General features: G+C 39.4%; 1 protein-coding gene across 3 annotated transcripts; it reads left to right on the top strand.

The window, feature by feature from the left end:
• The first annotated feature begins 1,670 nt into the window (after positions 1 to 1,670).
• On the top strand, positions 1,671 to 23,625 carry LOC146558642 (solute carrier family 22 member 6). Of its 3 annotated transcripts, none has more exons than XM_085247351.1 (10): positions 1,671 to 2,273; positions 3,754 to 3,857; positions 3,999 to 4,153; positions 4,820 to 4,988; positions 5,383 to 5,506; positions 9,080 to 9,186; positions 12,345 to 12,556; positions 12,672 to 12,780; positions 16,983 to 17,195; positions 21,308 to 23,625. In XM_085247351.1, exons 1-10 carry the CDS (start codon positions 1,920 to 1,922, stop codon positions 21,387 to 21,389), a joined length of 1,629 nt encoding a protein of 542 aa, XP_085103477.1. In that variant the 5' UTR covers positions 1,671 to 1,919; the 3' UTR covers positions 21,390 to 23,625. The 3 variants fall into 3 exon arrangements, with proteins under 3 accessions (XP_085103477.1, XP_085103476.1, XP_085103478.1); XM_085247350.1 differs by having other exon boundaries at positions 9,077 to 9,186; XM_085247352.1 differs by lacking the exon at positions 21,308 to 23,625 and adding an exon at positions 21,202 to 21,288 and having other exon boundaries at positions 9,077 to 9,186.
• The last annotated feature ends 1,871 nt before the right edge of the window (positions 23,626 to 25,496 follow it).

Here is a 25,496-nt window from a genome sequence, read left to right as displayed (position 1 = left end):
ATTGGCAATCAACATACTTCAACAACACATCATCCATACACACAAAAAACTGCTTTATACAAAATATACAAATATCCTTTGGCTTCTTTGTGGGGTGCATGGTAGGAGTTACACATGGGTTTAAACTGGGGGTGGGATTACACTCGGGATCAGCTCTGAACTGCTTCTTGTTAAAGATGTTGTTATAGATGTTAAATAATTAGCATCAATGCTTTCTGATTTTACATACATTTTACATAGAAAACAATGAGAAAATGAGAAAAAGGGGAATGCGGATGGAGGAAAGATAGAGAATCAAGACGCCCAGAGGATTAGTAAGAAGGACGTGGGGGCAGCTATGAAAAGGGTGATGAATGAAAAAGGCAGTTAGTCCAGATATACCTGTTGAGATATGGAGACTGGCTAACACAACATTGGAAAATGAGAGGATATCTCAGGAATGGAGAAGACATGTACTGATACATGGAGGTATGCTCTGGCGAGAAGAGGAATGAAACTGTTGAGGGTATGATAGATGTTTAAGAATGAGAGCGAGACAGATGAAAAGGTGAATACTGAAATTGGTAGAGTTTAAATATTTGGGGTTGACCATTCAAAGCAGAAACATTTAATTAGACACACTGTCCACACTGACTACAGAAAAGCTCCAGTATTGAAAATATATTGATTCTTTGCAGCTTTGTACAGTTCCATTTGTTTCCATGTAACCACAAGATGGTGCTGCAATGTGGAATGAGTGGCAGTGCAGGTGGCACAGAAATGAACACTGTTAGAAGCTCTTGAAAAATTAAAGTTGTTTACGCTACTTTTTCCTTCTGTGAAAGTGACGAGTAGCATTTATGTAATAGTGCCGGAGTTGTATTTCCTGCTTAGAATTCAGTAGCAGGGCTTGTACTGAGTTGCCTCTGGTCTTTTTTGATCATTATGTGTAACTACTCCTCTATTCTTCCTGAAGTAATTTCTTGTCCTTCCCACTGACAGTGTCGGGAGCCCCACGCCTAATCAAAGAATGCCAGTCTTCTCAGATTACCCCTGGGAGCTCTGTTCCAGTTTGCATATAAGTTACTATGCATGAGGATTCCCCGGAGAAATAATCGAGGTTCTTTAAACTATATTATCAGCAGCACAAACCAAGAGATGACTGGATGTGTTTGGGAAGTGGTGAGCTAGTGATGGAGTAGCATAAAAAAGCAGCTCTAATTCCTCCTCAATAGTGCTCTGAAATGGGTAATGCTTCTTTGCCTCACCACCAAAGACACCCCCCCCCCCCAGTTTCAGTCACACTGACAACAAGTTGAACTAGTCTGACAACTGAAATACAGGAAACTGAGGAGCCATGTGATGCCTTTGGGTTTTCTCATAAACAAACAGAACTTTTTTTGATCCGCATTTATTGCTGCAAGAAATGCTGGGCAAATAATTCAGCTGAATCAAGTTGTTTGTCAACTGGGAGAGACAGCCACAAATTCTTGGTAAAAAGTCAAAACGGGTTACCTAATTTATTCTTATGAAACTTTTTGAGGAGGGGCGGAGAGTCAAAAGGCAAGCAGCCCACTACACAGCAGCCCCTCCCACAGTGAGGAACCTCCTCCCTCCTGTTTTGGTTCACTCCCATCACTCGGAGGTTAGATCACCCTCAGAGAGCTGCACACTTTCCTACAGATAGCCACAGGTTGCTGTTTAGAGTGCGGCGCAGCACAGGTGTGACTGCATATGAATGAGAGTGACTCTGCCTGTTAATCATCAGCCTGGCACAGGCATAAATTCCAGCCTTTTTTTCTTAGACATTTGACTGAAGCTTTGTCTGCTTGTGCATGTATTCCAGCTTCATTTTAGGAGCTCTTTTGGACTTTCTGAATTAGATCCGATTAGTTATAATAAGGCAGATTTTAACTGTGCATTCACCAACAGTCAGCACAATGAATTTTGATGAAATCCTCTCTGTTATCGGAGGCTTTGGGAAGTTCCAGAAGATCTTATATGTGTGGATCTGTCTACCTCAGATCTTTCTGGCATTCCACATGCTGGTTTCAGTCTTCACCGGGGCAGTCCCTCCTCATTTATGCCGCTTTCCCGGGCTCTCAGCGGGGACTCCAGCCTCTTCAAACTTCAGCCTTCTAACCACCCGTGATGGACAACTTGACCTGTCCTGCACCGTCCCTTTAAACCACAGCAGTGCTGAATCTCTTGGCAATGGACATCCTACCCGGAGGAGCTGCCCGGACGGCTGGGAGTACAGCACAGAGACATTTCAAAACACTATAGTAACTGAGGTGAGTGTAAATCCAGCAGCCTCTTGGATAAACCCAGATGTGTTCAGCATGGAGATACGGAATGTGGAGAGACTTAACACTTTTATTACAATGGCCTCTGGTGACATTTGAGACAGGGGTGAATGGGGTTACAGTTGAGAGCTGGACTCATGCAGGGCAGGGCCCTCTAGGCATCCCTACATACTTGGATAATGTTTTTGAAACATACACGTGAGGGGCGGGGAGCAGCAGCAGTTACATGACCAAAATGATGTAACTGGACAGGGCACTGTCACATGTAAGACACAATTCATCTCCAGTAAATACAGTAACTAAGGAGAAAATTATGAGTTAAGTGCAGTTGATTTAGGACAATCGACTCATCATTCGATTAGAAGATGTATGTCGGCCTGGAGCATTTTAGCTTTTTATGCTATAAAGGACCTCACTGATCTGTAATGTTAGTTCTAAAACCAAAGAGCACTTTGCTAGAGCGTCCTACAAACGCTCTAGCACCTTTTGTCGAGACAAAGTTAATGAAGTTTATGAAAGGCTGCAGAGTTCTCTCTACCACAGATATCCAGTTGGAGACACTGAACAAGAGAGACACAGAACTTAAAGAATCCACCCATCCATTTTTTCCTGTTACCCAACTCAGAATCACGGTCGGCCTGGAGCCTATCCTACCTGCCATAGAGGGAGCGGAGGGGTACACCCTTGACATATTAACTGCTCGTCGCAGAGCTAACACAGAGAAACAAACAACCACTCACACTTACGTTCACACCTACTGCCAATTTACAATCACGAATTAAAATAACCCCACTAGCTGCATGTCTTTGGACTCTGTGTGGACAAAACATGCAAACGCGAGGGCGACATCCATACTTCACACTGAAACACTTCAACCAGATGTCAGATTTGAACCTAGGGCTTCTTGCTGTGACCTTTCTGCATCACTGTGCTGCCCAACTTAAAGATTCCTGAATTCAAATTTACGGGAGAGTGCCACAACACCAAAGATAGTGATTCTCTACATGAACTGTTTCTCTCTGGGTGACCACTGAAATTATAGTCAGGTGACACAAGGCTCTAACAAAGTGCAGTTTTCCTTACATATCCCTATGTGATCAAGCTCTCTCAAGGTCCAAGAGTAAAAAATAATGTTTTAAATGACTCCCGAGTTCTTAAAAAAATGTGAAAAATTCATGTTAGTGCCAACACTATCATTAGACCTTATTCTGTGAGGGACATAAACGTCTCCTGCTATCTCGCCAAATTTCATGATGATCACATCCAATCTTTCTGAGATATCATGTCCTTGAGTAAAGGGTTTGTCTAGGGTGACTGTGGGGATCAATTTGTATTCTAGCTGTTTAAAATCACAGAATTGTCTCCAATCCCTTTCAAAGTAAAGCATTTGTACCAATGTGCCACTCACTGCGCCTGTTTTCCACTGTTTAAGAGTTTTCATGAAACATCTTGCTTTTCTTCCTCCTAGTGGGACCTGGTGTGCGATAATGCCAGCCTGAACAATGTGGGCTCATCTATCTACATGTTTGGCCTTCTTGTTGGAGCGGTTGTGTTTGGACACTTGGCTGATAAGTAAGTTAAACATAGCATACCCATTTCAGAGCTCTATTGATCTGAATACAAAGTACTTTACTCTTTTAGGAGTTTGTAGTGGTAGAATTTTTTTGAGTGTCATTTACTGGAATGACTAACTTCTGAAATCTTTTGTCGCAGATACGGTCGCAGGATAATTATCCTTGTCAACCTAGCTAGCCAGGCTATCTTTGGAGTCGCTGCTGCTTTCGCACCTAATTTCTACATCTACACTGCCCTTCGCTTTATGGTTGGAACATCCATCTCTGGTGTTATCATGAATGCCTTTGTCCTTGGTCAGTGTCCTGCAGTGGTTACACGAAAACAGAAGTTAAACAAGATGCTAAATGTCTTCACTGTTGAAGTGTCAATAGTGCAGATAAAAATTCTGATCAGCACGATATGTGTATTATCCTTTGACCAAGATCATCAACTTATATGAATTGTTGTTGTTCAAAGGAATTAAAAGGAAGTAATTCAAAGAAAAGTTTTCTCACATTACAAAAACATGTTACGTTACCTATACTGGCTAGACTGGTGTGGTTTTACGTACAGTTTTTGCTTCTCCTTCTTTACTTTGAAGATAAATGAATGTGGTGCACAGTGCTTACAAGATTACAAAGCATGGCATTATAAACCTAAACTAAAACCTGCATTTATACTTACCATTAGATGTTATGAAGGGAGAAAATAGTTTCTTCTCTCATAATTTAACAAGAATGAACACTTGGGCTCAACCACAGTTTTAATGGTGGCACTCCACCATTTTGGCACATGCAGGTTAAATTTGTAAAAAAAAAAAAAAGTGCTAGAGTACGTGTACAGTGACATTTCTAAAATAGAAAGTAGTTTTAATCAAAGACTTCACTGATGTTTTTACTTATTTATTTTTGGTATATCTTTCATATAGTATTTTGTATTGTGTGTCAAGCTTTGTGTATTAATATGTTCTTACTGCACAGGCACAGAATGGACCGGATCAAAACAGAGGATGTTGGCGGGTATAATCACAGACTACTTCTTTGGCTTTGGCTACATTTTTCTGGCCGGTGTGGCGTATCTCATAAGAGACTGGCGTAAACTGCAGTTGGCTATATCCGCACCTGGCTTCCTCTTTATTTTCTACATCTGGTGAGTGTGGAGAAGCCCAGCCTAGAATTTTGACTAGTTTCCAATAATGATTTGGTAAAAGTATCAGAAAGCAAAGAAAGAAGGGAACTAATCAACAACAGACTGAGTTTTTGAACACTGTGGTTCAGAAAATAAAACTACAGCCAATGCTCACTGTTGTGATTTATATGAAATTCCTCACAAGCCAGTGTGGTCTTACAGAAAAACACGCTGACCTACTTTTGAATTCTTCTTGTTTGTCCCTTACTTTAATACTTTAATACTACAGTCAATAATAGCTGAATTCTACTAAGATGTTTGAGAATTAGGTGATGCGACAAGTCATAGCTTCCAATTAAGGCATCGAGAGTCAAGTATGTGTGTAAAGAACAACTATCTGTAATATATTTTTTAGGGTTTTGCCAAAGTCTGCTCGCTGGTTAATGGCCAATGACAGGACAGAAGAAGCATGGAAACTGATCCAGAAGGCAGCGCAGATAAACGGGAAGCCCCTCATTAAAGACCTGGAGATGTGTCAGGTACAGGTTAATTCTGTCTCTTACACATGAGCTTTTTTTTCTACAGCTGTCATTGTAGAATACAGCAAACACTCGAAACTGACATTGAGTGTTGTGCTGACAGATGTCTGATGGTGGGCCACTAAGCCTACTAATACTAGTCTACTGCTACTACTCATGGTCTTACTGCACACTAAGGTCTCTATGTCAACTCATTGAAAAATTTAAGAGACCATAAAAATTTAGTTTGTTCATCAAAGATCTAAAAAGCTTTTTTTTCCTATCACCAAATTTTAGGATTAGCCTATGTGACATAGATCTCAGAAGATTTCAAGATTTAAAAAAACAAAACAAAAAACAGTTTGTCACATTCTAAATATTTAGATACGTCTAAAGCTGAGATTATTCTGTTACTGGACTCTTGGTTCTTCATATTGGTTAGACACTGCATTTGTCTTTTTGGTCTCCCTAACATGCACAGTACTGCAAATAAACTGATGATGTCTGGAATCCTATCAAATTTAACAGTACCATCAGGGAGGCATCACTAAAACCTTGAAAGTTCGAAAATGTTGAAAAAACGAATACATAGCAAATTTAGGAACCACCGAAAGGAAGTGAGAAAACATGTTTTTTTCATTTTGGTGATAGACTCTTAAAAAAATAAGTTTCTCTTCCTGTCGTGAGCTGAAATTATGGAACTTGCCATTTCATGTTGCTGACTAAGCAGTTCTTAGTATCCTTAGTAACACATGTAGCACTGGCCTGATTAACAGTCCCATCAAATTAAGTAGCTTCATTAAGTAGCTGTCCTACATGAGTGCTTAGATGATCATTATAGATTTCCAGATATTCATTTCAGCTTTAAGTAAACACCTAACACAAAAATTGCCAAATTCAGTGAGCAACAGCTGCAAAACTGTTTTGCCAAAGCGAACAGTCTTGGGCCTTACAGATGAGAGACACGTGAAAAAATTTCCAAATGCAATTAAATCTGTCTCTCTCTCACTATTCTGGAGTGAGCTTTGGCAAACTACAGCAAATGTTATTTTTTTATATGAGCCTTATGACAACAAAGAAAATGGTATTATTAACTGTCACAGTGTGCGGATGCAGACTGTGTGGAGTGAAGAGGAGGGCCCAAATGCAGACACGCAAAAACAAAACTTGATTCTAACAGAAAACATGCCGTTTATTATGGCATTATTGAGCAGTACAAAAAATAAAAGGGCAAAAATAATTTGAAGCTAAGCAATAACCTAAAACTGGGGAAAACTTGAACGAAAACATGAAGCATCCTAAACATGAAAAAACCTGGCGAGGACAAAATAAACATGCAAAAAACCTTAAACCTGACAACTTGGCATGAATCCACAAAGACCTGGAAATATGGCATAATGCGGCAGGACAGCAGACGATCGGACAACGAATGAATGAAGACTCAAAGATCAAATGAATGAATGAAATGACCTGGGATCATGGCATTAACTTGGTTTTAAAAAACACTTCCCTGGTGGAAGAGATAAAGTCTTTGTGGTTGGTTGCTAGCCGATGTTCAGTTGCTGTTTGCCCCTGTAATGTATTTACTACTCTGTCATTTGTAAGTCACCAGTATCCTGCAAGGAGCCACTGCTGAAAAAGGTTATCTCGCCTACCTGCCCAATTCGCATCAATAAGTGGTTATTTTCCCATCTTCACCGGAAGTTGCTGAAACTCATTGACTCTGTGTGATCTCGTTACTCCCTGTGTGAACAAGACTTAAATGGTGCTCCTCTGATGCTGATAAAAGAGGACGAAGGTGCCAAGTTGTCCCCACTAACTTGTCACTGAACGTGGATGTAGCCACTTTAAAATCACCCACTGCTTTTTGCACTTTGTTTTTTGAAGCCTGAATAATACTGTTTTGGAGGATTAATTGACAAGGGGGTAAAGTGCTCAGCTATCAGTTTGGTTAAACTCTACAGCATTATTTAGTGCTAGGAAGCTTAATAATACTTCCAAGTCTAGAAAAAAAAAAGAGGTTTTTTTTGGTTCTGCATAGTACACTGCACAGACATGATGCCCTTAAGGTTCTTTATTAAAGTTGCAGTAGGCTCTTGAAAGTGTACATTTTCCTGGAGTCAGATTAGAAAAAAAATAAAACTACAGATTTTGAAGGTGTTTTGTTTTCATCTTTTTTCCTTAATGGTAGTCTAAAAACTAGCCAGTTTGGCTAGTAAATGTGCTCTTTGGCCCTGAGATTAATGGGGTGTCTATAATGCAGGGCATTTCAAGAGCTTTTAAATTCCCCATTTTGCATGTGTTTGATCAAACGAATATGGAAGCCCGTTTCCGCCACCAAAAAAACCCCTAAAAACAGGTATCCATAACTCGAAATTTCGAGTTATTTTCTTGAAATTTCGACTTACTAATTCGAAATTTTAACTTGTTAACTCTAAATTTCGAGAAAATAACTCTAAATTTCGAGTTATGGATCCTTTGTTTGTTTGTTTTTTGTGGCAGAAATGGGCTTCCATAAACGTATATACACTAATATGAACTTTAGAAATATCTGGCTTGTAGAGAGAAGTCTGCCTCTGAAGTTACCCAGTTTAACATCTATGCATCTTGTGGCGCTTTTCTTCATCTTTTGTTAGAACTGAATTTGTCCTATAGAATATGCAAAATATAGTCATTACTTACACCTCACAGGTTTTAAAAGAAAACTTGCAAACAGAATCTCTTTTTTGTTTGCTCACTCTCATCTGCGGTTTCAGCAAAAAACATATGGAAAACTACAAAAACCACAGGCGTCTGGCCCATGAAATATCTCTGACTTTATTGAATGTGCAGTAAATCCTTGTGTCCCGATGGCAGTCTAAGGTTTATGTGAACCAGCTGCTTGGATGGTCATATAACCGCACATTTCCCATTTTTTTCATGTTACAATGCAAGAAATCACTGACTAAAATTTCAAGCCCTGCTCATGGTCTCAGACACTCACAGGTTTTGTCAAAAGTCTGTGTGAATCAATTTCAGACAAGCACACATACAGCGTCATCTGTCAGCAGGAGCCAGCCGTCTTTCACCATTACTGGAAAAGTGCACAGGCTCAGTAAAAATAAAACACAAATCAACTACTGGATTTGCACAGAAGCTCATCTCAATGTATTTTTACACCTTGTGCATTTCTTTTTTTATTCAGTGCTACTAAATATAACTGTTTCCACACACACAGCTCTGCTAACGTGCTGCTCATGCTACGCTCTTTATACAGACGTGGCTTTCCACTCAGCTGTAGTGTTGTAGGTAGGAAGGTAATTAAACACAGCTTAGAGCAGATATCATTAAAGCACTAGAAGCAAAGATAAATAATGTTTCATTACAAATGAATGTCAAGGATAGTTTTTATTAGCAGTGAGAATATTCCCTCTATGACACTGCTATTCTATTTTTATCCTCCTCTGTTATTCAGGAGCCACTACTTATTTTCATGTGTTTTTTGATAAGTGGGTATCATTTAAACATGCAAACTATTCAAACAGAACTACTGAACATATTTTGCACCCTCAACCACAGACACTGATACCTATTGTCTTGCTTGTTTCACAGCAGGTCTGTAAAACCGAAGAGAAAACTGTAGCGAAGAACAAACACTCGTTCCTTGACCTTGTTCGAACACCAAGAATGAGGAAGCACTCTCTGATTGTCTTTTATCTGTGGTGAGTATAAGCACATGTTTTTTTCAGTCAGAGTCAGACTGAGCACAAGACTGCTCCTGAGGGTTCACGCTTATCATCCACATCCCCACCTCTGCATGTCGGCCTTCAGTCCTGTCTAAGGGGACCTTTTAAACTCTCAACAGGGGCTGAAGAGTCTGTCTGAAACATGGATTTGGGAATGCAATAAGGACAAATTAGTGCTATAAGCTCAATCAAATTTCAAACAACAGAAAAAATGACCATGGGAAAAACAAATGAGTAAGCTTGTCTTGCTTCTAAATACTTGAGTCTTATTTATCCAGGAAAAATGTAACATCTGAACAAAATCTCCATGTAAGACCTATTTGAATTTGAACCCAAAACAAACAAATAAATCAAACTTATTTGATATACTTCATAACATGGCTGAATATTAGCACTTAGCTCATGCTAATGCCAGCTAGCTAATTTAGGTAAATCTATTTCTGGGACATAAAATGAAATTTTGGCTAGCAAAAAAATACTGGGCTTAAAATAGACTTACAGTAGAAAGAGAACAGCTGAAGTAGCAGTCAGGCACCTAAATATTTAAGGTCGAACTGTGAGCTTATCAGCTAACAGTAGTGTTGGCTTGCTAATCTATATGTAATGCACTTTGATAGCTGATGTCACACAGGTTGCGAAAAACAGCAAGCCACAACTAGCTGGGATGTGCAGGCCATGAACCAAGTCACAGAGGGCTTATCTATAATCAGTGAAACACTCATTAGCTCACTGGGTTAAAACAACATTAAAGCTGGAAAAACCCCTCGAGTAATAAAGCCACACCACACTGTGTGCACAGTTTTACTTTTGGCCCTAAAAAGATATAGGAAGCAGTTTGGAGTTTTGTGCCTCTTCAACATTCCCTGCAGTCTAGAATTTTGCTTTTTGACAGTTTGTTTTTCTGCCTCTAATCTGATTATGAAAAGCTACAGTGGAAGCCTGCGGAACTAGTTTGATTCTACTTACAGTTGAGGTGAAGCATTAAGACTTATATCGTTCCTAAGGGCTAAATGTCCTGTTAAAAATATAAAGGATGTCCTGTCATATCACATTTTTCATGGCTAAGGATGAGTGCCTTTGGTTTTTGCACCACGGAATTCTCAAATGTGAATCCATCAGTGCAATAAGGGGTTTATTCACTGCAGCCCTGCTAAAATATCCATGTTTACAGATAGTTCTTACTGACAGTCAGATGAGAAACAGTTAACCCTGTGTTTTTTTATACATATTGCCCTATCGCACAAGCATCACAGTCATCAAATAGCTTTTATTGATGCATTTCCTATTAATTGAAATGCGGATGTTGCTTTAGTCCCTGTTCCTGTCGAAACACGAGATAGTCATCTGTGCCAGAGCAATAAAGTCTTTGTTTTTGTCACTTCAAGCTTTTTCCATTTGCTGTTTTGATGCTATAATCAGGATCAGCTGACCTTACTCTGCATTTCTTTCATACTGGCCACATATCTGGCGTGGATGGTGATTGCTTAATTGTACCAAACAGTGAATTGTACCAAAGTGGATTTGCAGTGTTACTCCAACTATCCTTAAATCTACTGTGAATCAGTGTGTTGTAAAAATAGTCCAGCAGGCTGATTTTTATAGCCAGTAAATGTAAAAACGATGCGGAAACTACAATGTGCAGAAGATGGACTACAAAATGCGCATCTTAATTCACCACAACTTGTTCTACCCCCATTGTTTTATGTGGGGCATTTAAATAAGAACCACGGCTCAAAGTTATGTCAAACCTCTCTGTCTAAAAACTCTTCACTTAGTCCTCCTGCTCAGTGTTTAGAGGCGAACCCCACTTAGTGCTCCTCAGTAACACAGTAAAAATGAACTGAACCGTCACTTATCCCTTGTGATTATTCTAAAGGCTGCAATACAGCAAAGTGCATTACTAATTTAAACCAAATTATACGGAACCTTAAACAGACTTTGATCAGTTAACAGAGTTCATAATCTTTAAAGAGCAATTCTACATTCTTCATGCAGCAACAACCTAATGAGACGTGGTTTTCCTTCCAGTGTTGTGATGTTCAGAGATCAGTCTTGCAGGTTATAAGCAGGTTATGAGAAGGAAAATGCTGTTTACAGTTCCATGAGTTGTTCCACTTTGTTTATGCTTTAGATTCTTTTTCTTGAGTTTTTGAATGGTCAGTAAAGATAAAGCGGTTTAGTTGGCTGTGCTAGGAATTTAGCTGAAGAACTTACATGCTTGCAAGAGAAAAAAACGGGGGTTGAATCAGAATAATACAAAGCGACCAGTGACCTGTCGCCGGTGTCACAAATGACATTTCAGTTTGCTGCCTCTTTCTATTGTCAGATTGTGAGAGGGGAAAAAAGAGAATTCTGGGACTGCATGGCACTTCTTTCCTTAGTATTTAGTAATAATAATAATAATAATAATGGATTGGATTTATATAGCGCTTTTCTAGGCACCCAAAGCGCTTTACAATACCACTATTCATTCACTCTCACATTCATACACTGGTGGAGGCAAGCTACAGTTGTAGCCACAGCTGCCCTGGGGCAGACTGACAGAAGAGAGGCTGCCATATCGCGCCAGTGAGTTGGATCAGTCACTTCTTGGTCGCTTATCTCACTTAGGAGTCTTCCTAAGCAAAACAGACTACTGGAACACACCCAAAGACTGTGTGCACTCCAGGGAGATGAATCATATGGCATACGTGAACTTGATCAGAGAACAAGAGTGAGAAACAAAGGCGCAAATTGAAAAGTCAAAAATCTCCATAAAGATGTAACTGCAAAATAAAAACTAAAATAAGAAGTAACTGAAGGGGCAAACAACAGCTTAGACAAAAAGGAAAAACAGGAACGCACACTAAGGGGAAAAACACTAATGAACAGAACAAGCTAAACTCTCTGTGAGGCTTTGCTGCTCATTACTTAGAAAACCAAGTGAACCAGCTTTGATTTGGGTTTGTTTTACACTATGTAACTTATTTTGGCATCATCCTGTAGGAACTTCAAAGACTAACAGCAGTGGGAATTATCTCATTTTTCCATGAACAACAAATAATACATTCAAAGGTATCAAAGGAATGACATTTGCCATGACATTTCCCTTCAAGCAGAAGCGTTTCTTTCTTTCTTTGCTCCTACATTCTCAGGTTTGTCAATGTCCTCGTGTACTATGGCCTGTCCCTCAACATTTCTGACTTTGGAATGAATATATACCTGACTCAGATGATTTTTGGTCTGGTTGAGATGCCTGCGCGCACAATCACCCTGTTCACCCTGAACCGCTCCCGTAAGATCTCCCAGCTAGCTTTCTTAGCAGTTGGAGGCACTGCCTGTCTGCTCACCATCTTCATCCCCGATGGTATGAACACACGCTCAGGACAGCTTAGCTGGACTGTGCATGATTAACTCTTTGCCCTACTTGTTCTAAAAATGTAGTTTACAGCTTTTCTCGCCATCCTTTTATCTTCTTTTAGATTTGTCTGTCGTCAGAACGGTCTTGGCCATGATTGGAAAGTTTGGAATCACAGCCTCTCTGTCTATTATTTATGTGTATTCTGCTGAGGTGTTCCCCACTGTTATAAGGTGAGTGTTACCCTCCAAATACCCGGGAGTCTTACAACACAAAGAGTTCCTTCACTATCTAAAGCTAAACATGTTCTGGCTAGCAATTTCACTTAAACAGGCTGTGTTATTATCAGAACTGTGGAGTCTTCTAAAGGCAGCTGCTAATGGTGCCACAAAAGCAGTTTGACGAGGCAGTCAGTGATTGTTACCTAATGGTATTTTTATGGAAACACAAAACATTTTGGCAAGTTGTTTCTGGAATAATTTTCCAATATATATATATATATATATATATATATATATATATATATATATATATATATATTCAAAGAAATCGGAACATGACTTTTGGTGTTTCTTTGTTAGCTCATCCAAAAATCCAGTTATTCGGCCCATGAAGAGTTCTTTCATTAACTACATCACTATATCAAAGCCTGGGCAAAAGGCTTATCAGGCTTATAGAAAAGCTTCATTAGCCCAAATACTTACCAACAGGTTTTAGATGTATGGCACACCGGATTACTGGTCGAACTGTCTGCAGAGCAGTTTTGAGACTTGTCCCATTATGATTAATGTTGAAATTGTTTACATTTATTTTTTTCGGAAGTGCTAGATTAAATTTAATACAGCAAGGTTTAGGAAAACTTAAAAAAAATAACTCATGATACTTAAAGTGTCTCACTCATCTGACTAACTAGTGTTAGTGTTAGAGTTGGTTTTGCTAACGAAGTTTAGAATGTGGTTAAAACGCTGCAACTTTCCTGTTAAAGGCTTTCCTTTACATCAGGCGTATCAAACATAAGCCCCGGACAGACTTCTATTTGGCTGACAGGATGCTGGAAGAGGAGGATGACAGGAAAAATGTGAAGGAGGACATAGATTATGGACTGCATTTGGGTTATGTTTGATAGCTTTTTTATTTGTGCTAACATATTTCTTTCAGCTATTATATCAGCATTTCTTTATAATGTAGAAAAACTGAGACATACTATTATTAAATAGGATTTAATGTATAGTTGAACATATTTACACTGGCAGGAAGAGACTTTAAGGCCAATAAAGAGTTTAACATCCCTACTTTAGATATATGAAAATCCCACAGGACTGAACCTTATTATAACTAGGGCTGCTCAATTAATCGAATTTTAATCACGATTACGATCTGGGCTTTCAACGATCATTAAAAATGACTGAGCCGATTATTAGCCCCTCCCTCATGCTTTACTCTCGCGCTGCTCCGTGTGGCAAATCGAGCGCACCTCTCTGCATTTCGAACACGTGTCACAACAATTAAGATCAGCGGTCTCCAACCTTTTTTGCGCCACGGACCGGTTTATGCCCGACAATATTTTCATGGACCGGCCTTTAAGGTGTCGCGGATAAATACAACAAAATAAAACTAGTACCGGTACCGAAAAAAAGATTTATTCATAACACACGTGAAAAGACCCAGGAAAACCGAGTAAATGATAAAAACGATAACAAAATAACGCTAAAAACCCTGAAAACCATACATTTCACACCTGAGCCTCAACTCTTGCGGCCCCGGTACCAAACGACTCACGGACCGGTACCGGTCCGAGGCCCGGGGGTTGGGGACCGCTGATTAGGGATGGGTATCGTTTTATCCGATACCGGTGCCAAACCGGTACTTTTGAAACGGTGCCGGTGCTTAAACGGTGCTCAAACCGGTGCTTAAAGAATGGAGAACACAAAATTGGTCCAAAAACCTCTCATGTTCAGCTGTTTTTTTTGTAAAAAGATAACAATGTTAGCCTTTTCTGCAGCTATAGGGCATATATGATATCACTCTTGGCTGGAAGCAGTGCTTAAACAATGGAAAAAACACAAACTTTGTCCAAAAACCTCTCATGTTTAGCTGTTTCCCTCTTTTTCTTTGGTCCTTTTAGCCTTTTTGGCCAGGGTGAAGGGAGTATCTGCCATCAAACAAGAAGACAGCCGCATGTAGCTAAGATGATGTTTGCTAGTTCACCTTACATGCATGAATGTAATAACGTGGTTAGCCTACTCAACGTAAATTACACACGAACAACATTAAGCTACTCGCGCAGAGAAGAACGGCTGCTGCTGCATCATCATCCTCATCATTTCTGCTACACTGGCAAGGCTAGTGGCCAGGACTCTCCTCTTCGGGTTTTTGGGGGATGTTGCTAACTCCGGGTCCGATAACAGGCACCACACCCGCAGTAGATGTGCACGGTGTGAGGTCTCGCAGCAAGCTATCAAATACGGCGCATTTCTCGGCTTTTAAAAAAAACACTATGCGTCGCCAGGTGTTTCATCAGATTTGAGGTGTTACCTCCTTTGACAGTATCACAGTATCAGCTTAAAGCACTTGTTGCAGGCTGCTGAGTTTGCATATTTTGCTGTGAAGTACAGCCAGACTTTGACCGCTTCGCCTTGGGCATTTTTAATCTGTAGCTCTGCTCTAAAAGAACGTACGTACCTGGACCCACCTACTATCCTCGGAAACGTAAAATGATTGGCTAGAATCTAAAGTGTATCACAGCTCAGGGAAAAAAAAGCACCGAAATAAAGCACCGAAATGTGCGCTGCTTTTCGGTCTGGTTACTACCGTTTATGTCAGAACCGGTGCCATAATTGCACCGGATACCGGTACCCATCCCTACCGCTGATTAAGAGGACCCGAGGGAAGCTCGGAAAGCTAAACAGAAGTTATTTGGAGAGGAGAGTGACTGCCGTTGGTTGAAAAGAGAGGTAAAAAAACTTCAGTGGTGTGGAATCATTATGGGTTCGCAGAGTCGAGACGTGGATCAAGTAGACACAGTGTGTAAACTTTGCTACGGTGTCGTAGCTGCACCACAGAGCAACACTGCAAAGTTCACTAAACATAGATGTTTACATTTTTCATTTAGTTCTTATATTGCAAACATTTAAACTGTTATCAGTATTTGCACACTATTTTATATTATTTTTTGACAATCTTTAAAGTCATTATTCAACACATTGTTATTGTTAAATAAATATCGTCAAATAATCGAGATCTCAATTTCAGTGAAAATAATCGTGATTATCATTTTTGCCATAATCGAGCAGCCCTAATTATAACCCAAAACCGACCTCCCTAACCCTATATAGGTGTCTGGTGATCTGGTGAATTTAAGCACTTATAGATTTACCTTGTTGCCATAAATACCAACTGGAATTATTGAGATATCATTAAAATAATGTCTTTATGATTATTGCTGGCTGTATCTTAATCCTGAGAATGCTGTTGCCGTGTATTACAAACATGTGTTCATTCTAATGCATAAGCAAATCACTATATCTACATTAAATTGCAAGAATCCAGCTTTGTTCCATTTACTAAGATGGATTCATGCATGATTTACATTACATGTTTGTTATTAAGAGTGTTCACAGATAAGAAAGGTGGAATAGTGTAAGTGAAAATATAAGGTATACATTACTATCTATAAATACAGAGTGAAAGTGAGAGCAAGAAAGCAATAGCTGTAATGGAAATTAAGTGCAGAAACGACCCCCCCACAGAAAAGACAAATGCCATAAAGACATTGTCTGATAAGAAATCATTAACCAACAATGGCACTCAGAGAGTGCAAACCTCTGTCAAGGCAGCTCTCTCTTGGTACAGTACTTACTTTTAAGGGAAATTATTTCTGGAAGCAAACTATAATGTGATATTTAGAATCCCCACACACTAGTATTTGTTTCCTAAATGTTACCAATACAAAAAAGGCAGGAGAATTTACATTTTTAAAGATAAAAGATATTTCATCAAAGTTTGACCTAATTTGACCTTGGAGAAGAGGTCAGAGGTCCAAAGTAATGCAATATTTAGTATATATCATCCCTTTATGCTTAACTGTTGTCAGTGCAAACAATGGTGGTAAGAAGCATAGTTTTAAATAGCACTATTATCACTTTGAATTTCAGGTCACTCTATTGACCTTGAAGGATATGCTGACAATACATACATACATACATAGTTTCTAAGGTATGAGTCCTTTTTTCTCTCCAATAAATCATCATGTTGACCTTGAAGACGTCAGTGGATGTAAACCACATCTTGATGGATTATTCACATGACCCAACTCCACACACCCAATAGATTCCATCAGAATTTATTCAAAACTTTATGGCATGTAGACAGAGATCACATTGATATCCATAATAAGCACCTGTAACCGGGCCCTTTTATTCATTGTATTTTTCAGACAAAATGGGATTGGTATAGGCTCTATGTGTGCTCGCACTGGTGGCGTCCTGGCTCCCATGATGTACCTTCTGAGGGGGGTCAGTCCTCACGCTCCCATGGTTCTGTGTGGCCTCTGCCCCCTGCTGGGTTCAGCCCTCACAATGCTACTTCCTGAGACGGCCAACAGGCCGCTGCCTGATAGCATTGAAGACGTTGAGGGATCCAATCACAGGTTTGACTTAACTGTTGACTTAACCTGAGCAAGATCATCATAGGTGCTGATCCTAACCCTATATTTTGAAGAAAGGCAAAATGTTCATTTTTAAATAATGAAAATTGTTGCTGATCTGTGTCACTTTGATTGCCAAAGCTTAGGGGAAGAGTTTGATGAGAAAATGTATATTCACATAGCCTAGGAGTAAGGTTAGGATCATCTCTGAAGCCAGTAACACAAGCAAAATAAAAGAGAACTGAGAATTGGTTGGTCTCAGACAATTTCATCTTGCTTTTGGTTAGAGATGCAAAATAAGAGTGCAATGTAAGTAAATGTAATCAAATACTTGCTGCACCAAGGAGGCCACAGTGTTGCCTGGAGGCACATCAAGAAGCAGCACTTGCATCTTTTTTGTGAGCAATGAAATCATGGGGAAGAAAAAGAGAACTAAATATGATGGTATAGATCTTTCTTTGATCAATAAATGTGCGTAAATGTACATACCAGTACGTACATTTGCTCGGCCACCAGAACTTTTACTTCCAGGAAGTTAGAAAAGAAAAGTGGCTTTATATATATATATATATATATATATATATTAGGGGTGCAACGATACACAAAATTCACGGTTCGGTTCGGTTCGATTCTTTGGTGTCACGGTTCGATATTTTTTCGATACAAAAAAAATGTTCATGCCTTTTTAATTTGTCATTTATTAAAATTATAAATATATATTTTAACTCAAAAGTACAGTTTTTAAATTTAATGTTGGTGAAACAAAAGTAATTAAAAAATATATATATATCTCAGGGCTCTCAAAATTTCAAAATCCCTGGTAGCCCTTCGGGCAGGGACTCTTCAGTTTTTGGTAGCCCAAAATAAATGTAAGTAGCCCGAATAAAAAAGAGAGCAATTTTTTGATTGATGTTTTGTTTCCTTTACAATATTATACATTAAAGTATAATATTGTAAAGGAAACAAAACATTAATCAAAAAATAGTTGAAACACAAATTACAACATTGTATAAAAATGACAATCATCAACTCAAACACTTGGTTCTAATTGAACAGAAATTTCTATGAACTTGTAAGAACTGTGTAGAACATGAATCAGTCTGTGTCAGATCCTGAATTTGAAATTTCCACTGAAGTCACAGGTAAGAGACAAGTGGAACCAAGATCTAGGCCATTTGCTTTTTGAAGTTTGCAAAGACTGCTAAATTTTGCCAGTGGTAGTTCACTCTTTGCAACATAGTACGCTGTTCTAAACAGATTTTTCAGGTTTATTTTTAGTATGTTATTTGCAATTGGTGTTTGTTCTGGGAAAGATATTGCAGACTGAGCAATAATGCATTTCTTGCATTTCTCATGGCTTCTAATGGGGGCCTTTTTTAAAATGACTGGTCCCAGTAACAAAGGCGCTTGTCGACTCAGAAATCGAGAGAAAACCAACAACACACCCGGCAGAACATTATGTTATTTACACTGGTGCACATAAGTGGTCCGCAGGTGCGCATTCGCTGTCAAAATAAAAGACGCGCACCAGATAAGAAGTTGCAACGCGCGTTTGCGTCCATATAAAAAGCACTGTTTTTGTCCGCTAGAGTGGGATTTTCACGGCACATTCTGCACCACATCTCTGTGCGTTCATCATTTGTTTGAAGCCAGCTCACCTCCTGCAACCACTTTTCCGAGAATACGCGCTTCTTTTGTGGTTCGGACTCCTTCTGACATTTCTTTGGAGGTAGAGGAACACCAAAGTAATTGCTTAAAGGAGCTTCTTCGACATCTTTAAGAGTTTTAAAAAAATGTCTGTCCTCCTCCAGAAAATCTTATGTATGCAAACACGCGTTGCAACTTCATATCTTGTGCGCGTTTATTTATTTATTTTTTTTTCTTTGACAGCGAATGCGCACCTGCAGACCACTTATGTGCAGCCCTGGTTATTTAGCTCGTCATATTGCAGCCACAGAGATTCTTTTGTCCATGAAACCATAAAGCTGCACTTTCTTTTTGCCTTATAGTCTGATTTGTCATAACTTTTCCGTTTTGTGGTAAGCTTTTCTTTGGCTGTCACTTCTTCACCCTGACCTGTCTTATTTGGCTCAGCAGAACTAAAATATATATCCTGCTGCTTTTACACACACACACATAACCATCAGCGATTCTCTGCGTGATCAACCTCTCATATGTTTAAGCTTGCTGCGGGAAATTTTACTTGTCATGTTTGCATAGTAAGCTAACGATTGATAAGACAATGTCAGAGGAATTGGTGCGCAAATTATCATCACTCAGTGCTGTCGCTCTCTATACACAGTTCGCGCGATTGCAAAGTGAAAGCAAAAAACAAGCGCAAATTCAAACGCGATTTCAATATGTCACATATTGACAGTGGCTCACCGATGCCAATGACATAATTACCCAGCTACATTTCCGAAAGAATGCAAAAGCATTGACATATATTTTTCCTTCCTACAATAGGCCGACGGGCAGGGCAGAGATAGATTTTGGTAGCCCGACTGGAAAAATCGCTAGCCCCCGGGACGTCGGGCTAGCTTATTTTGCAAGCCCTGTATCTGATTGAGGAATCACTCATCTTTGGAAAACAGAGTTTATTACAGAGAAATGGCTCTTTCCAAAATAAAAGCTATACTATACGCTTCTTCTGGGCTATATTTTCAGCAGCATATTGTAGCGGTCAGGGCTGTTCGGGGTTCTGTTTGTACAGTTATGTTTTGTTTATGTTGCCATAGTGACGGGTGACGCCCTCTCACTGCCACGGTGTGTCCTTCCGGGGTCAGAGGGCGCCTTGTGTGTTGTTGTTGTTGTTGTTGCTGTGCGGTTGCCGCGCTGAGCAGTTAGCTAGCGGCAGTGTTCTTCTGCAGATGTCAATAAACGGCTGTGCTCCCTGGCTAGCTCACGGGAAGCAAGACCAAACGACACCTCCGTCTCCTCGTTGTCTGAGCTCGCCACAATATTAAACATATCAGGTCCCCATAAGGAGAATCATGTGCTAACGGCTGTCTAAATGACTCGGCTAAAGTTAGTAGCATGCTTGTTGTTTTTGTCTGCTTCCACTTGTCTTTGCACTAGGATGATGTCGGCGTAAATGTGCAGTCATATTTGTTGTGTTCCCACTAGTGCTGTCAGCGTTAATCTCGTTGAAATGACGTTAACGCCACAACACGGAAAATCTCAGTTAACGAGCTACCCCTGCGTGGGGCTAGACGGCCAACACATTAACGAGCTAACTGCACTAACACACTAGTTCCCACCCATGTAATTGAGCATTGCGTGGCACATCCAACATACTGTTTTACTTTAGTCCATGACACGCTTACCTTCAGGGTCATACGTCACATGAAAACCAAAATAATTCCAAACGCCAGATTTGAATGAGGGTGGGGGAGGTTCAATTTGCCATGTTGCAAGGAGAGCTTAACTTCTGTCTCGCTAGCTTGCCCTGCGCTCTTCCTTCTGACTATGCTGTCTGTGTTGAATGGATCTGCGCTGGACAGTGCAGCCTAGGCGGAGTAGTCGAACGCAGATTCACTGAGCGCTAAACACAGACAGCATCGTCAGAAGGAAAGTTGATAAAATAAATTACAAATTTTGTATTGTTCATACATATGCGTACCGAACCGAAAGCACTGTATCGAACGGTTCAATATCGATACCAGTATCGTTGCACCCCTAATATATATATTATCCTATCCAAGCTCAGGTCTTCTACCAGAGCCCTGGGAGCTTGTGCCTTTAGATGTTGAAGGAAACTGTACTCAATGACACGTTGACTTTCTTTGTGATTTCTCTGTAGGAAAGTTGGAACGCCTGTAGGAATTAGTAGAATCAATCTCCATTGCTTCAGAACAGTTTTAAATTATTAACCCATGTTGTTTTACCAGAAAACACCCTTTTTGTTTAATTCTGAAATGTCAGGTAATTCTATTAAAATTGTTTTTTTTTAAAAAGCAGCAATACCACCAGCACTATCAAGGAGTCCATTACTTTCTTCCTCTTGCAGGGTCCATATGTGCCTGTAGATCTGAGGGCATCTTCTCCACAATTCCATGAAAACCAGCGATTTTTTTTATGACCTTCTAAAAAGTGCCCTCTTTTTCCTTTATTAGTGAGGAGGACAGCTGTCTTAAGCCAGCCATCTTCAATACTTCTATGAAGAACATCAACATCTGCAACACCAGTATGGACTGAAACACAACCACAGACCACAGACATTCTGTGTGTTTTCTATGACTGGTCTAGTCTATGCTTCCAGTGGAAGTCATGATGAGACTTAGGTCCTGTAAGTCACCCTAACTCTGAGGATTTATATCACAATTTTTATTTCATTTGTTTTCAAATACATTTCTAGGTCAGTGTGTTATATTCGATTTTTTTTGTTGTTGTTTTGATTTGGTCTCATCAAGTGTTATACATTGTAAAGGTTTATTCTGAAATCCATTTGGAGTCCTTAACAAGACACTGGTGCCATGGCAGATGCACTCAATGAAAGATTTGAACAGTCACAGCACCTGTTTGCTACATTAAAGCATACCTGAATATTTCTGCTAAGGTTTTTTGAACATACTTTCATATTACATGAGTGTGACTGTGACCACATACTGCTTGGAACATGCTATTGAGAGATATATGGCTTTGGACTTACAGTCTAGAAACTATTTACACTGCTTCACTTGTTCCACATTTTGTCATGTCACATCCTTATTCCAAAATGGATTAAATTAATTAATCACAAAAGCAAAGGGACAAATTGAAGTTTGCTTCAAATTCTTGCAAATTTATTAAAAGTAAAAAAATAAATAAATAAAACATGTCAATAGGTATCCAGCTTGGTACTTTATTGAAGCACCTTTGGCAGCAGTTACATCCTCAAGTCTTTTTGAGTATGATGCTACAAGCTTGGCGCAGCTTTTTTGAGCAGTTTCTCCAATTCTTCTATGCAGAACCTCCATCTAGTAAACTGGGGAGTTTCTCTGCACAATGTTTTCCTCCGGACATAATGTTTGGCTTTTAGTTCAATCCTTGTTTCAGCAGACCAGAGAATTTTGTTTCCAGTGGTCTGATTTAGCAAACTCAAAGTAGGCTGTCATTTGCATTTTGCTAAGGAGTGGCACAGGTCTTTCAGGTCTCCATAGGTTTAACTTTGTCATTACAGGGTATTGTGTGTAGAAGTCTGAGGTGAAAAACGAGTTTGATCCATTTTGGAATAAAACTTTAAAATTACAAATGTGGAACAAGAGGAGCACAGGAGAACAGGATGCACAGGATGCACAGTAAAACTGCATTAATGTATTATGGTTTTTTGTTTGGTTACGTTGTGGCAGCTCAGCAAGGTGTGAATGCAACGCTAACATGGCATTACCTCCAAAACTGTTAGCAAACAGTTGCTAGTTTATGCTGATATAATGTAATATTGGCATTGTTAGCACATTAACATAAGCAATTAATTACATCGGCTTGATGAATGCCCAATATCCATAAAGAGACTTAAAGACACTGTAGAGCAGGGGTGTCAAACTCAAATACACAGTGGGCCAAAATTCAAAACTGGAACAAAGTTGCGGGCTAACATTAATATTTATTGGAAAAAAAAATCTTCCTCCAGATATAAGAATGAATCTTTTCTTATGGACTCAAACAAGTTTTGATGAAAAACTGAATATGGAACAAGCAAAGCTTAATACTAAACAATATATATATTAGCTGTATAATACCAGTAGGCCAGCTCTGATAGTAATTTGGTATGGCTTCACGGGCCAAATGTAATTAGGGCCAGAGTTTGACACCTATGCTGTAGAGCATGGATGGGCTATGAAATACAATGAATTCATGGGTTTATCTCTATAAGTGGTCTGTTTCTGGTCTGGTGTTTGGTCTACAGTTTTAATTATTGCAGCGTACATACACAGGCACGTACGTAAGCTTACTTTAACATTGTTTTGTCTTAGTGAAGTGAATGCTACAGTATGTGGTGAATTTTTTGAACAGTGTTCTAAACAGTCTTTTATAAGCAGTTTGCACAAAGCCAGTTTCATTTAAAAACAAAAATCCTCATTTGCTAAGGAAGAAGTAGTGCTAGTCTATGGTCAGTGTCTTCATAGAATAATGGTGTGGGAAATGTGGGAATGGGTGATGTTAAACTGCACTCATGTTTACAGTAAGAAGCAGCAGCAGCTGTGTTTGAGGAAACGCTGACACTTACTGGTGAACAGTGAGTGTCACATTGGTTCTGACAGCTTAGTGACAAATACTTGAAACACAATATTCAAACATTGAAATCTTTTGTAAGGCTCTTACATGCATTTATATACAGTTGCATTGTTTTTGTGTATTTTTGTATTGTTTCGACTTTGCAGAAGAGAAGTCTGAATGAAGCTGTTATGTTTTTTACTGTCTTTCTTTGTACAATAAACGTTTGTTTGGGGAATTTATTCTGTGAAAACTCATCAGTCATTAGTAAGAAGTGGAACAAATCATGTAGGAGAACTAGCAGAAAAGGTTAGAAATGAACCCTTGGCTAATGGTTTGACACATAAGACTTTCAGAGTGTTGCTGGAAGCTGCCATCAAAGAATGATTAAGATTGAAAACAACAGCAACAACAACAATTTTTGCCAAAAAATATGCTCACGTAGAAACCTGTCAAACAGATTCAGTGACTACTCTTGAATGAGAAACAATAAACCAGTAATCAATATTTACATAATATACATTTTCATTCATTGCCAAAGACTACTTATCCTTCTTAGGGTTAAGTTTTGAGTGAGCATGGTGGTTTATAAAGGCAGGAACATAAGAAGAGCCGCAGACACTTAATATCCTAGTTAATTACTAGCACTAATGTACTAATGACTCTAGTTAATTGCATTGCACTGCATTTATTTTGAAGGTAAGGGATAATAAGGGCAGCACGGTGGCACGGTGGTTAGCACTGTTGCCGCACAGCAAGAAGGTCCTGAGTTCAATTCCACCATCAGGCCGGGGTCTTTCTGTGTGGAGTTTGCATGTTCTCCCCGTGTTTGCGTGGGTTCCCTCTGGGTACTCCGGCTTCCTCCCACCGTCCAAAGACATGCAACTTGTGGGGATAGGTTAATTGGATAATCCAAATTGCCACTATGAGTGAAAGTGAGAGTGAATGGTTGTCTGTCTCTGTGTGTTGGCCCTGCGACAGACTGGCGACCTGTCCAGGGTGTACCCCGCCTCTCGCCCCATGACAGCTGGGATAGGCTCCAGCGCCCCCTGCGACCCTGAAAAGGATAAGCGGATGGATGGATGGATGGATGGATAATAAGGGAGACTAAGACTTTAAAATCTATCAATATTTTCTTCTGCTTCTTTCTTGCTATTACTTGGAGGAACATGGGGTTCATTCATGCAACATGTGTATTTTATACAATTTCAAATATCTGCTGTGAAAACCATCTATGAAGTAGATATAAATAGAGATCTATAAAGAACATCCAGAAAAAAGGAGTGTTTTTAGGCCTTTTTTTATCACTGGGAGAAAGATTTGACTTCTTGTTTAAAGAGGCCTGCTTTTCCATTGGAAATTAGGAAAAATGACTAAAATAAAAATAAAAACTAGATCAAAAATAAAGGTGCAGCTGTGTGGCTGGTAGGATAGGCTAGAGTCATTAAGAGGCCAGATAACATAAGTATATATCATTGTATTAATATTATATTAATTTTTAAAAAGAAATAAGTGAAAATCTAGAAATAAGAAAAATAATCAACTAAACCCAAATCAAAACCTAATAGCTGGGGTTTAGACCATGGCCATAACTAGCTGAGAAGTCAAATAAGTAATTAAGAAGTAAAATAAAACCAGTTGACAGTAGAAGCCTTGTAGCTTACCTACCACCAGAGGGCGCAGTGATGCAGTCAATTAAGCTGGTGTTTCTTTTACATTACATACATCAATATTAAAGGAGAATATTGATTGAAACCAATAAATATTTTTTTAAATAATTACTTAAGGCTTTTTGTGTGTGTGAGAAGCCCAGACCTCCCTCTCCCCAGCCACCTCCTCCAGCTTGTCTGGGGGAACTCCAAGGCGTTCCCATTCTAGCCAAGAGATATAATCTCTCCAGCGTGTCCTGGACCAACCCTCTGATTAGCAGCTTACCTGCTCTACCTTCTAAGATACAGCTACAGGTTCAATTAACCTGTTAACATGAAAGAAAACACATATTGTTATATGTTGCAGTGTACAGCATCATTGTATGAGGTGTGAAGGATTAACTGTATCTATCCTTGTAGGAGCAGAATTAAATGAGTATGTTACATAAAGTGTTCCACA

This window comes from Mchenga conophoros, linkage group LG15, assembly GCF_057382185.1.
Source record: "Mchenga conophoros isolate Kocher_MC1m ecotype Shallow Benthic linkage group LG15, M_conophoros_male_GT1.1, whole genome shotgun sequence".
Classification (NCBI taxonomy): Eukaryota; Metazoa; Chordata; class Actinopteri; order Cichliformes; family Cichlidae; genus Mchenga; species Mchenga conophoros.
Note: the sequence above shows the minus strand (reverse complement) of the source record. Positions and strands in the feature narration are given on the sequence as shown.